This window comes from Bombus vosnesenskii, unplaced genomic scaffold, assembly GCF_011952255.1.
Source record: "Bombus vosnesenskii isolate JDL3184/JDL3185 unplaced genomic scaffold, Bvos_JDL3184-5_v1.1 scf7180000013304, whole genome shotgun sequence".
NCBI lineage: Eukaryota > Metazoa > Arthropoda > Insecta > Hymenoptera > Apidae > Bombus > Bombus vosnesenskii.
The window spans coordinates 4,141,044-4,155,407 of NW_022882953.1; the positions used below are offsets into that span (position 1 = coordinate 4,141,044).

Below are 14,364 nucleotides of genomic sequence, written 5' to 3' on the forward strand. Positions count from 1 at the left end.
GCGTTTTCCTCTTGGTACGCCTCGTGGCGCTTCTTTTTTCTTTCATTAAGCTTGCTCGAACCTGTCTAGAAGGTTTATGTGGCTACGCAAAATTAACTGAATACGGCATTACGTTACACGGTTCGTGCAAGTACGTTCGTTTAAACTTGGATATTACGTTTGTTTAAAAATGTACGTGCGTACTCTATAAGACTCTTATATTCAGCGAAAGTAGATTTTATCGAATGGAAGAAAAATAGGAATAGGTTGCGTTTTCGCAACCTATCGATTAATACAAGTTTCTGCTCATCATATAATGGACAATTTCAAAGGATACGGTTCAAGTTCTGTAATTGAAAATAAAGTAGTAGCGTTTCGTACTATTAATAATGCTTAAGCCTGCTAATGAGGCTGCAAAGTTATAATGATCGACTCTACGTTTATTTATGGTGACCGTGACTTCTCTTTGCAAATTTCTTTTTCCAAGACACTAGAAAGTATCCCTTATCTGTCTTGAGGGCCTTGGTCTTGATTGTTTGATATTAGTATTAGCATTAGGAGTGTTCATATGTATACTTTTCGAAAATCAAAGGCTGTTAGCGTATTTTATTATCCAACTCCAATAATAATAATATTCTTTCTTTGTTATTTTTAATAATTAATCCTTGAAAGTTGATAGGCTCCGCTATATGTTTTACTTTTCGAGTTCTAATCAGTACTTGTTTGCAGTTCAGAACGATAATGTTGATATTATATTGTAATCTCGAAATTTGAAATTTGCAAAACGTGGGTATACTTTTAATTTCTATTTTAAACTTTTGAGCATGTCTGGTAAATTATATGCTTTTCAAATTGTAAGTTATGAAACAGCTAAGAGAAGATAATGACGACGACGAGTTGATGTTTGATTTATATAACACAGATTGTAGATATAAATAATGCTTTTAATGAAGATTTCTATTTCGAGCTGATATTTTGATAAATTTACTTTCCTTAATAGAGCCGCTTTTACCAAACTGATGACGCAATTGAATATTCCATTATTCGTTGCAAGCTTTTTACATATTTTTGTTCACGTTAATGCTTATGTTACTGTTTATGTTAATTATTCCTTTAAAGTTACGTGTCAGAAGGCAACTGAATATTCGAATACTTCAATATGCATTAATCTGTTTGTTCATGATTATATTCAAATGTGACATGTACGAATTGTTTTCATAATAAAGTTCGATAAATATTATTACATTGGATTTTGAGTATTATGGAAGACACGTCATTTGTGACAATTTCGACAGTGTCGCAATATACTTTGTAAGTTCTGAAGTTAATTAGAACACTCATTATGTATCATAAATACCAAGTAATGGCAGATAGAAATTAGCTGAGCTATTTCCGTCAGCAAGGTCTTTCTTAGAAGTCTGTTTAACCAATCGTTTTCGCGAACGTGTTATCCTGTCTCGCCTGGCGCGAATCGAAGCGTTAATATGAGAAGTTTCGTGTAAAAAGTTTCACGAAATTATATTACGCTGAAAAGTTTTCACGCCTTATTAAGATCTTGTTAGAGGAAGCAGAACGTTTTAAAGATACTTTCGTCCTTTCTCTCGTACCTTTTTTTCTCGCCACCTCCAAACTCACTATAAAACACGCGATATTCTCGTTTTCGCGAATGTTTAGTACCGTTTTATAACGTTAGTTTCGATGCGTTTCGAAGACATTGTTAAAATACATTAGAAGTCTTGAGTGCAATATGTAAAGAAACAAAATTTATGGTTATTCATTATCATTGAATAATATTGATTCAAAGTAATGCGAAGCTTATTATCAAGTGGTTCTATTATACTTATTTGCCTCTATAAATTTTATTCCATATGAATTTAGAAGTTCAAGACAATTAGTTTTGTTTTCTATCTATTCGATTTTGACGAAAAACTGAGCAATGTACGCAGAAAGCGTTCCTCGTACTGTTATTAATTTTGTAATATTTATGTTTAGTAATGTTTGGCGATATTTATTACGTTTCCTGTTTTCAATAAAAATAATATACATTTCCTTTGTTTATTATCGTATAATATCTCGCGAAACTTACTTCTCTCAACAAAATTTAATTTCCTTCTAATTGCAAGCGTTGTGCGTTCCAACTTTTTTATTTTCTCTTAAATAATACCAGTATATATATGGGTCAGTTATGCACTTCGAAGCTGATAAAACAGAGTTACATCATACGTGGGCGCAATCAAGTTTTTCATCAACGAATACCCGAGATGCAATTATGTTACGTTTTCTCATACAATACAACTTTATTCGCAATGAAATCATAACTGCAACTATAAAATTATTTTTCTGATTTGTTATAATTAACAGATAGTTAATGATTTTAATATGAAACGCGTAGTTGTCCACTTGTACCCTTCGAGCTTATGTTAAATCCTTTTCTCATCTTTTTTCTCATTCGTCAACTAACAGAGCGAAGACACCATTCCCCTTTTTATTAAAAAGCCCGTGTCATTTATCGAAACTAACATGATAACCATATAATGAAATGTTATTTTTGTTCAATGAGATCTAAATAATATTAACGTTACATCAATAATATAGAATGATTTAACTACGAAAAATTACATTTTATTATATCTAGCAATGATTCTGTTGAAAAGGAAAATTCTTTTAACGTTTGCTTATGATTATCGGTATTTTTATTCAACATCTCTCTAACTTCGATTTGAAAATGAGATTCGATGTACTTCGAATAATTTAACCCTATGTAATTCACTAGCGCCGCTTTAATATAATGTGTAAATTATTATTTTGTTTTGTTTCCACCGATGGAAAATGAAAAAGAGCGTACAAATAATCTTGTGTAAATAAATTCATAAATATTGCACGTAAAGCTTCACTTGTAAAAACGTGCTGAAATTGCTGTTTGCTTGTATCAAAAAATAATAAACGTATAAAGGTTGAACAAGAATGTGTTTCACGGTTACCTGGCAATTGAGTATATTACAAATTGGAGAATCGATTTTAGAGAGCAATATGAACGCATGAGTTTCGTTTAATACGTTGTAGTAATAACTCCCTTTAATACTGTTTAAAATCATTGTACAGAATGAAAATGGACAGTTCACGTTACTGCAATTGTTGTTACAGCAATTAAAAAGTTCTGTTTCGCTTTAAAAAAAATTTCACATAAACGGCAAAATTTTAATTACAGTAAAAATGTTGGCTCGCGTCAGCCGACGAAAATTGGTAATATGATTTCCGTTTAATTATACGTAAATGGAAGTGCACGGGTTCCGTTGATCGCGAACTTTATAGATTAAAATTTAATTTTTGGCTATTTAAAAATTTATACGTTTCCTGTGCGCGTCATCAGGGTATTGAATTATTACGTCGTATGGCGTTTCGTGTTCTTCAACTCATCTACCACGGAGAACGCTAATTTACTTCTTATTTCCATAAATCAGCCGCATTGCTTTGAAAGGCACGTTATGAAACCACGTAATCACAAAAATGCGTTCCGTGTACTTCGAGTAACAATATACATTATACATATTTTAAAAAATGTTGTGACCGATAGTGGCATCGCGTTTTTATGTAATGCAATGCTACGTTGAATTTATCAAACGCGTTTTCATGGCGTCAAACCGGCATACAGCCCGAACTGGCACAGTTGGGACATTAAAATCCATTAGCGATATATTAATACATTACATTGCAACGTGTGAAATCCTGTAATTTCAGCCGATGTATTTTATTATTCAATTGTATACGTATCGATATTTTAAAGACTTTGAAAAATAATTCATTGAATTACAAATATAGAAAATTCCGATATGATGCATTTAAAAAAAACCGTATAAATTTTTTAAATTCTTAATAAATATGCATCCATATTTTTATTTTTACTTTAAAGTAAAAATTAAACTAGAATATTCTAGTCCTTCAATCTTCGATTAATAATAGAATTACCTCCTTTTATCAGCTAACCAATGAGAAACCATACTATGGCCGTCTTTTATAAATTTCTCTAAAAAACAAAAAAAAAAAAAAACAAAAATGATTTGTTTCTACAATAAGTATCCATTTCTGTTATATTGATTTATTTCAATGAATTTAAAGAATTTAAAAAAGTAATATTTATATCGTCGCTCTTTTCAACTATTCGATTTATGAATTTGATAACCATGAGTTTTGAACGAATCATACACTCTAAAAGTTTCCTACAACCGTATCATTTTACCACTGATGTACGTATTTATCGATTTTTAAAAAGCGGCAACGCCGATGCGATTGCCTCGGCTTAAATGTAAGTTGCACGTAAGTACGTAGCTCGGAGATGGAACAAAAGTTCAATCCTAACACGTCTTTTCTAGCGATACATCGCAAGTTATCTGGGACACTGAACACGGAGCAGCTCGCAGATGTAAGTATCTCATGTCCTGTTAAGTACAGAGTATTGTCCTCGCGTAGTTTCCGGAATTATAAATCCTCGGCAATGTGTTCAACCTATCGTTCCTTTACTTCCTTTACTTCCAACTTGCATCCTTATTTTTCCATAATATAAAATGAACTTCGTGACACGATACGTGCATAGAGATATTACAATAGTAAATCTATTCTTTGTAGATAGAGTCAAGCGCTTGTAAAAAATTCGAAAAACGGTAAAATAGTTATTGAAATATCTAATATTCAATTAATTGGAATATTATACTATTGAAACGTTCTAATAACCCACTACTCTTTCCAGTATTAACGTATTTGATCGAAGAAAACGTTCATACGATGGAATACATGGGCCAACTACTTAGGATATAGTTTCGAACGATTTCGGTCGAGGATTGCAACGACAACTTCTCGGATTGCACGATAGCAAACAGGAACATTCCGAAGTGTCAGAAACACTTCAGCCGATCGACTTCGACTAATTTGCTGCAACGATACCGCGTATCGAGTCAACTTCGACTTTTAACCTCGGATGCATATTGCAACGATCCTCTAGGTCATTCACCTGTCTTGGTAAGATATAACAGTAAGGTAAGATATAACGCGTAGTAAAACGTTGAAACGAAGTAGTTTCTTTTGGATTTTTCAATTAGACTTTAAACAATCTGTAGATTTCCCTAAAAAATTCCTACTATCTACTGTTTCAATTAAAATCGAAAGATCGTGAAAATAAAGATCAAGGTAGAAAGGTTAAACTATGAAATAATAAAAGACTGAACTAAAGCAATTGCAGGGAAGACAACTGGAGCTTAGAAAATAAAAAGGCAAATCCAATTATGAAAGACAGTATCCGTTAAACAACCAATTTGTGGGAAACCAACAGAAACTTTTGTCGTTTCCTACATTCGCTACATTTTGTATAAATGTAACAAACGTACTGTTTCCTTGTAGCATTGAATCGAGGACTCAAAGAGACCGGTTTTACATTTCTTGCAATTACTGCCCTTTTCATAATTGGACAGTAATCTAAGCTACAAAGATAGGTCTGCAGAGCGATTGAGACACTTAATGACTTTATTCTTCAATGAAACACTCACTCTACGCAATCCAATTTTGTCCAGTCATCGACAACATCGTTCACCTACGAGTTCTTCGTTTTATCCTTGACTGTAATGTCACATTCGCTCCGCACGACATCTTACTGATATATACATTATACTTGATCCATTATACGGGTCATGGAAATTCAAAGGGATGCCTACATAGGTGACAGGCTAAGCTATCTGAAAGATACGACTGTATCTTATCGCTCTCATCGAGCTGCTACAACTATCGTGCGTCCCGGGAGTTCCCATGATCATAAACTCAATCGCTGATAACGTCGCTGATGATCGTGTGCTAAATTGACCCTCCTGGAGAGTCTCGGTGGCAGGGCAAACGTGTTAGAGCCCAGCCAAGGGACAGTGGACCCGGTGAACGGATGCGGCGATCATCAGCGGAGAAGAAGCACGCCGACCAGGCAAAGTGACTGGGGGTGTACCCCCTTTTTTCATTTAAATTACTCGAAGGCGGTAGTGGTGCGACGCGGCCGGCATACCTAATGGCCGCATATTGTGCGCTGCCACTGCCACTCAAGGCAAACCGAGAACACACTACTGCGTCAACGGCTGGCGGACCTGTTCGCGACAGGAAAATAATACCGAGTTCCTCATAATTCGTGGCTGGTTTTTGTCTATGGATATATAGGTACAGGTGTACGCATGCTCTGGCTGTGTACGAGGTACATGTTACATTATCACGTGAAGATCACGTAATCGTTTATCCAAATGGCAGCGTATATTCTAGTCTACGTGAGTATTCCGTCTCATGGGAACTGATGGTTGGCCTCCTCTTCGATGATCCATGCAAGAGGGACACGTCGTCGAGTGCAGTTGGTCGAGGACATCACAAGAGCTGAACTTGACTGAGAGTTGAATAGAATAGGTGAAGAGTTTAAGTTGATTGAATGGCTGATTTGGATAGACAATGAATCATTCTAGTGGCTTTTACTAGTTGTCAAAGTAAGCTTTCAAGGTGAAGTTTTGTACGAGTTATTTGAAGGATATATTCGTGCTGTTAGGTTTGTATTAAGTTGAAGTTTCGTTCTGATGTCAATACAAGCAACACAGTTCTTATACTTTGATATTTATTTTCTGTTAGCCCTCAACAGCGTAATAAATTACCAATGACTATCGTGGCAGTGTTATCGTATCGTGTTAAACAAATGTCAAAATCGCAATGAAACCTTGTGATTTTTCACAGCCAATTTTCAGAAATTATTTAGTTGAGTATGGAGTAGATTGAATGAAATAGTTCAGCACACGCTGATTACAATGGTCAAATTAAAATTCAACGCAACGCGAAGCTTGATCGAGCCCATATTCTTGCTGTTGTACCGTATTTCAACCTGGAAGGTTATTAAGCAGGTAGATAGCGAGCAAAGGTACGTATACAATAAACTGAGCAACTGAGCGTGACATGAAACGGCGCGAGGAAGCGCAAACATCCATTTATGTTCGTAACGGATGCGTAAATACGTGTGCAGAGATAGAGGAATAAGTGGACGTTGAACGTTCCTGGCTACGTTCGTTTGCATATAAAAAGAAAGACAATACCTAACCAGTTGGCTCATGCTGGATAAACTAATTAACGATTGAACGATGTCGGAAATAATTAGTCGCGTATCCTATTCGCGATATAATTAAATGCTGGCTAGCGAGGCCTTCACCCCCTTTGTCGCAAATTAATTTGTATATCTGCGCGATTCGCGACAAATAAACTTCGTCCGAGCGGAATTAATCCCAGATAAATGAAAGTATAAATATCAATATTCGGTAGTAAAAAAAGACAAAAAATATGAAGTTAAATTTAACCCAAATCAAAGTGGTTTAAAAATCCAGAAAAGTTGGCAAAAATTGTGAAATTATTAAATAGAAGTCGTCATGCCGTATAGAATGTACTGAGAAATCCTAAAGCTTATGGAAAAACTAAAAATGTGGCAGACCTCGTGTTACACCTGAACGTGACAGACGGGCAATTTTGGGCGTTGCCTCGAATTTTGAGGGGACTGCAAGGTCAATCACCGAAAATTTCTTTGAACAGAGAAAAATGATTGTGCCTATATTGTAATAAGATTCGTACAATTTAACCTTTGTTGAAAAACAAATTAAAGGACAATGACCAAGCATTTTTAAATCTAAAATAATTTTGCAACTGACTTTATATGAGTATTACTCCGTTTTATATACAGAGCGATCATTACTAATTATGAAAGATGTCTGAAAAATTTAGAAGCACATAAACATGCAAATATAGACACATGACTTTTCAATTAACGCAGATTCGCAAATCTTGATTAAACTATGATTTCATATAATAGAATATAATTTGACTTATAATGCGAAAAGTCGAAAAAAATAAGTCGTAAAAAGTAAATTGAAAAAAATTTTCAATGTACTAAATCTAACTTCCCTATCACTAATTTTGTTTCACGGTACAAGTAATTTTACGGTAAAATATTTGTCATGTTATCTTCAAACGTATCGTTGACACAAAGAATAGCCTTTATGGAAGCAAGAATAAAAATGTGATTGGTTGAGTACACACCTTTATCTAATTTAGTCTTCGTCTGTGTTGATTCTAGGACTTGTGCTAACTGGACGTTTCTTACGTACTTTTGCAAGTGCTGTATGATTTTGTATTTCGCAGATCTGTTTTTAAACCATCGCGTTAAAGACTCTTTATTTGGAGGTTTACAAAAATTATGAAAATAAAACTTTCGTTTAAAATATTGTAAGTGGTACTGAACAAAATTAAATACAGTATAAATAGAATATAGTATAAGAGTTTTCGAAATGGATATTCTTTGACAAACAACGCAGGCTTTAATTATCTCAGGGTATAATGAAATTAAAGCAGAATATAATATTTTTGAAATTGGTAAAGTACATCAATATACTATGTTATAACCATGAAATATATATAAATTTACGAATGTTTATGATGATATAAAAAGAAATTATAAAACCAGTTTAAATGTAAGCTGTTCTTTATTAATACATAGTGTATGAAATTCTCCAGTCACTTCCGGTGAATCATCAAAAAACTATACCTATGATAAGTATGCTAACAATCAGGTGTAATACATATGCATTCCTACAGTTCCAGTTAACTACAATACGACACGGTTTATAAATTACTTTGAATACACTTTAGTTGGTGAATATATGCCTCACAGAGATTTTTATCTGTATGTGTTGAGCAAATTGGAGTTTATCAAAGCCATATTGAAGGCATTGGAACGTTTGGATAAAATCAAAACGATTAAAATTCTTATGGAGTAGTAGTTTCTTACTTATGGCTTGCGAATTTGCGTCCTATGCGTTCAGAAAAAATTAATCAAAAAGACAATCACATGATTTTATCACAAAAATAGATTTAATTTATAAAATAAAAATACGACAGTTAAAAAGTAATATCTTTTGCTAGAATGCAACGACTCCCATTTTACATATAAATAATATCGTACAAAATCTCGAATCAACTAAAATTACCATCTGCTCGTTTTTTAAATCTAAATTGACCTTAAAAATGGTGCAAAATACTATTTTTTGACAAAAACGTTCATCGTACTCTTTCAGTTTGCATATAAGGTATATGTTTAATAATTTTTAAGCATTAATCATAATTTCAATAGCTTATTATCACATAGTATTATACCTATTATCGTCCCGTCATTCTTGAAATTATGTTTACTATGATAAGTATGCACTACAGAAACGTGCAATTAATTCATAAATTTTAATGGTAGAGAAAGAAATAGAAACAGGTCAACGAAAGCATACAATAACGATGCTTGTTTCTCTTCAACCTGCAACCTATATAGCCCGGCAATTCTCATTTTTTCCCCTAGTTTTTCATCAGGACAGATAACAATGCGAGGCATATTTGCGGAATAATGAAGCAACCCGGCACACGGCGCGACAAAATCTTGACTGACAGGAAACTTGGATCAAAACACAACTGGAGTAAACTCCGGTTCGACGGAAATTCATCCGAACAATTATCTTCGGAATGAGATGGCACCAATTAAACGAGTTTCTCCTGTTCTTCCGAGCTTGCAAAAACGACGTCGGTACTAATTAGCAAAGTCCACGCTCCAAGTGAATTTCATACCAGGATCTACGAGTCTTGGATACTCCGCCAACTATTCTGGGCTGTCTTCTACCTCATAAACGATCCAAAGTACTTTCAACAATACCACTCGGCAATTTCTTCCTGCGACAGAATACTCGTTTTTCCCTCTTGGTCATTGGACATACATCCAGATATTTGGTCAAAGCTAATTTTATCGCATGCCCCTATTTTGCAACCAACATAATTGATCATTTTTCAGAAATATTTATAACGTAAGGAAAATTTTACTTTTTACTTTATACTATTACAAACTGTAAAGTTCAATTGTCAATTCAATTTTAACTATCTTATCAATTATCTTATCTCACACTATTTTTTTACTTAACGTCCTTGTGTCTTTTTCAATATTGCAATTAACATTTTTCAATTTTTTTAGAATTATCGATTGCCTATTGGCATATAATAAATAATTCCCTTCCGGTATAATTAGATATATGGTAAAACTTAATGACGATTATAAAATAAACTATCGATTAACAGTCAGTTTTAATCAATTATTAGCATTATTAAATTAATAACGATAGTTACCGTTATAACACCCATGTAATTATACTTAGCCTTATACATGTGGGAAGAAGAACGTAGTAATGAATAAACTGTCGAGACGAACACGAGAACTTAATCAACGCTTTGAATACGTATTACGATGTAATCGGCTTAAAAAGAAACGAGGACTGACGGTTCACGTGCGAAAACGGAGACTGTTTATGTTAATCACTCGTTTTAATCAAGCCTTCAGACTATTTTAATTTTAACTACAAAGTAGTTATTTTTGTTCTTTATTTATCTGTTTGGAGCTCTTATTTATTCATCACCTATGTGAATAAACTCAAAATTTACATTAAAAGTGTTGAGCTTTAGGTTTCTTGCGATCTTTTGTAAGGCACATTGCCTCTGCTTGTTTTTTGACAAATTATTACATTGATTATGTCATATTAAATTAAATTAATTATCAAATTGACCCGATGATTGTTGTAGGTATGCATAATAAGTGATCAGTTAAATAATTTGATTGAGTTTGATTTGTTTATTATTTCTAAATTGATAAGGTGAAAATGTTACTCGTATTTTAAAGAGAAAAGTAAATTATTATACTAGATTATGTGTACTATATATTAAAGATCAGTGACGATATGGTGAAAGAACAATGCTATATTTGAGAAATTACTTAAAGGATTGTACATTTTTTGAAACACTTTAATTTGGCTGAAATGCAAACGTGAACGTGAAAGTGAAAACAGCACTTTTCAATCATGTCACTTTCAATGACAATTTTGGAAGATATTCTTGGAAGAACGTTTCCGAGGCTACGAGGTCTTTTGAATCAGTTGGAAAAATCATAATATGTATCTGAAACCATCGAATCTCTCAGAACATTGAAAAGACAGGAATAGTCAGGAACGGTAGATAAACTTTAAAATCAATACTACATACTTCGAATTCTTCAAGCTTTGAATTTGAAAAGTTTACTCGGAGCCTAATCATTAAAACTTATACATTTTTATTCTAGAGTTTAAACTTTCATTAGTATTTATCATAAACAAATTCTTATTACATTATTCTTTTAAATGGTTTCACGAAATATTTTTCAAGCTAATGTTGTAAGCAATGCGTTTAAATAAACAATTATCTGTTTATTAATTGTTAGTATAATTTACCTCATCTCCTACAATTGTTTGCCACCTTCCTATTTTATTTTATATCCATTTTTCATAAAGTATTTATCGTGCCAAAATCCATTATTTTAAGTTCATATCTCACAAAAACTACATTACTTATATTGTAACATGATACAATAACCTGTATTACAAAATAATCCAAAATATTATACGTAAACGAGTCTACGTTGATTACAAGTTATCGACATTTAAGTACGTAATACTTTACCTGCCATAATACTTTAACTACCATATTCTCTTTATTTCCTAATATTCAAAAAATGATTTCACGTTATAAAAAAGCAATAAAATTATGTGACTAATATCATGGAAAGCTTCGTTGAGGCAATTTGAATTGCAACGTATTTAAGAGAATGACGCAACATTAGGCAAGATTTAAAACGTACAAGTTTAAATTTATACACCATATTAAGGCACGAATTGTACTATAAAAGAAATAAAATAAACATATATGCCAATTGGCAATATTCCTGGCGCATTTTCTACCAACGAGAACAAGGAGAAAACGATTATTTGGGTGTACGACAATACTGCATACAACTTTTCGTATAAAACTGCGTAAAACAACGGCAGGCCGACGCAGCTCTTGATTTGCGAAGTTTTATAGCAAGATGGCACTATTCCGGCAGGAAAATGCCCACTACGAGAAAAGTTAAGTCCATTTAGAAATATGTACGCGCTTAATAATAATCCGGAAACGAGAGATTTATAGACTTAAAGCGAGAGAATTCACGAGATTTTCTTTACTAATGAGTCTATCTTTCGCTAATGTATACATATAGTCTATTGATATATTCAGTGTATATTACTACTATTTATACATATACATATGTACTGCCGATCGTAAGTACTAGGATATCTATTAATATCTAGCATGAATTGAATGCTTTTCACTGTCACTAATTTCTGTATATTTTATTATAAATCTGTTATTCCATTTGCATTATATGCATCTGATAATAAAATACTAAATAAAGCGAAATTTTTTAGTTTTCCAATAAATATCATAAATAAGTATGAGAAGTTTTCCGAGAACGAAAGATTTATAGATATAAATTAAAACGAAAAATATTCGCGAGATTTTACGAATGAATCTATCTTCCCTTAATGTTGCATTCGATTTATATTACTATTATCTATGTATGGTATTCTCTAACCTCCGGAAAGATCAATTTTTATTACTATTACTAACTCTTTATTACTAATTCTACATCGTACTAAGTATTAGTCAAACGTTCCGAGAAGTTTCGAATGTCTTGTATCAGATAAATATCGAATATCGTGTGTGTCATTGATAGTAAGAAGAACAATGTTTTGATTCGATCAGCTTGTTTGATATTCTTTGACGAAACCGATCTATGTCGATCGAACATTTGTTTTGAATGTCTCGAGTCGGCGCGATAGTTATGATGAGTCACACACGATAACCGAATCGGTTTATTCCCTGAACTATTTTTAGTAAATATTTCAAGTCGTCTATTTGTCACGAATATATGCAAGTAGGTATGTAGATACATATGTATTTATATTATAGAATATAAAGTTGGCATCTATTATCTTAATAACGTTTAATTTAAAGCTTCTAATATTTTAACATTAAAGCTATCGATAACTAAAAAAATATAGAGCCTATACTAAACAAATCTAAATGGAAGTATTATAAAAAATATACATATAATACAAAAAGAAAGACAAAATTTCCCAACCCACAAATCCGATAGTTGTAGTATTAACGATTGAAAAAAGAACATATAATCTAACAGTTGAGCGTTTTATACATGTACAACAAACAAGCTGCGATTAACGAATGAGCACTAACTTTTCGAACACCCTATACCTTTGTCTATACGTTTCGCCCCCGCACGTAATACTCGGTGTACGCATGCTCCTTTCGCTCATAACAGCATTTATTCAGCTGTTACGCGACAAGATCACGAATATGACCTTAGCAATTGCCAAGGAATTCTATCGAGCGCGACTCTTTATTCACTTGTCCGTTCCCCTCGGAAAATTATTCAGTTGTTCGAGAACAACGAATTGAAAAACTCGATTCGTTGTAGGGTCGACAGAAACTAATTTCGAAGGTAATCCCGAAAGACAAACAACGATAACGACGGAGCGTCGAACGTGACCGGATCCATCTGTCGGCATAATTAGTCTCGGGCAAATTGTCCCTTCGTACGTCACTCGTGTCGAATTTTTATGTTACAGACGAAAAAGTCGGGGCTTTTTCGTTTGTTTGCCGTAACCACAAAACTGTGTACTCACCGGGGAAGCTGTGCGTATATGCGACGAAACACGCTGCGACGAGTAGAACTTCAGCAAAGGTTTTCATTTTTGTTTTGTCTTTTCGTTTTCCTGTCGCGCTGATTTAGAAAAGCCACTAGCGGTAAGTTTCTGCAACGATGATTCGATTAGTACTGACGCGTTCGGCTTCTTGCGAACGATTGTCACACAACTCGCGAGGGGATCAAGGTCACTCACAGAACCAGCTCACTGAAACTCGCTGACGCTTTGCACTACGACTTTTGTCTCGCGCCACTCTATATGTGATCGTTCGCCTGCTGCTCGACCAATCATCATGCACCTCGCCGTAATCACGTGAACCATTGGTCACGTGATTGTACGGCGCGCTGCTTGACTCATAGCACAACGTTTTTTCCCGGTATTACTAATTTACATTCTACTATAATACATTCTGCTATATCGCTATCGTCTTCAACAACTGTGTAAACAGAATGATCGCGATTATTCTTTATAATTAATTTCATAGAGAATTGCAAACTGACGTTGTTGATGTGATAATGATAGAGAACGCTATGGATGATACTGTGAATATGATGAACAAGTTCTTTCTCCGTTCTGCGAATTTTTAACGTATGATTTTGCGTTAACTACTAGCTACGATTATTTGCAATAAATATGTTGGAGAATTAATGATACTATAAGACGTAAAAGTCAGCCACAGCTATGTTATTTGTTCTATGAAATGGACTTAACGCATTACATTTCCAACCTTTATTGTGCATGC

At 33.6% G+C, this 14,364-nt stretch overlaps 1 protein-coding gene across 1 annotated transcript in view; it reads right to left on the minus strand.

The window, feature by feature from the left end:
* The window catches only part of LOC117234375 (icarapin-like), a 55,026-nt gene extending 41,159 nt beyond the window's left edge, over positions 1-13,867 (minus strand). Inside the window, exon 1 of the mRNA XM_033495503.1 lies at positions 13,602-13,867. Coding sequence (XP_033351394.1) covers positions 13,602-13,668 — 67 coding nt within the window. The 5' untranslated portion in view covers positions 13,669-13,867. The remainder of the gene's footprint in view (positions 1-13,601) is intronic.
* Between the last annotated feature and the right edge of the window lie 497 nt (positions 13,868-14,364).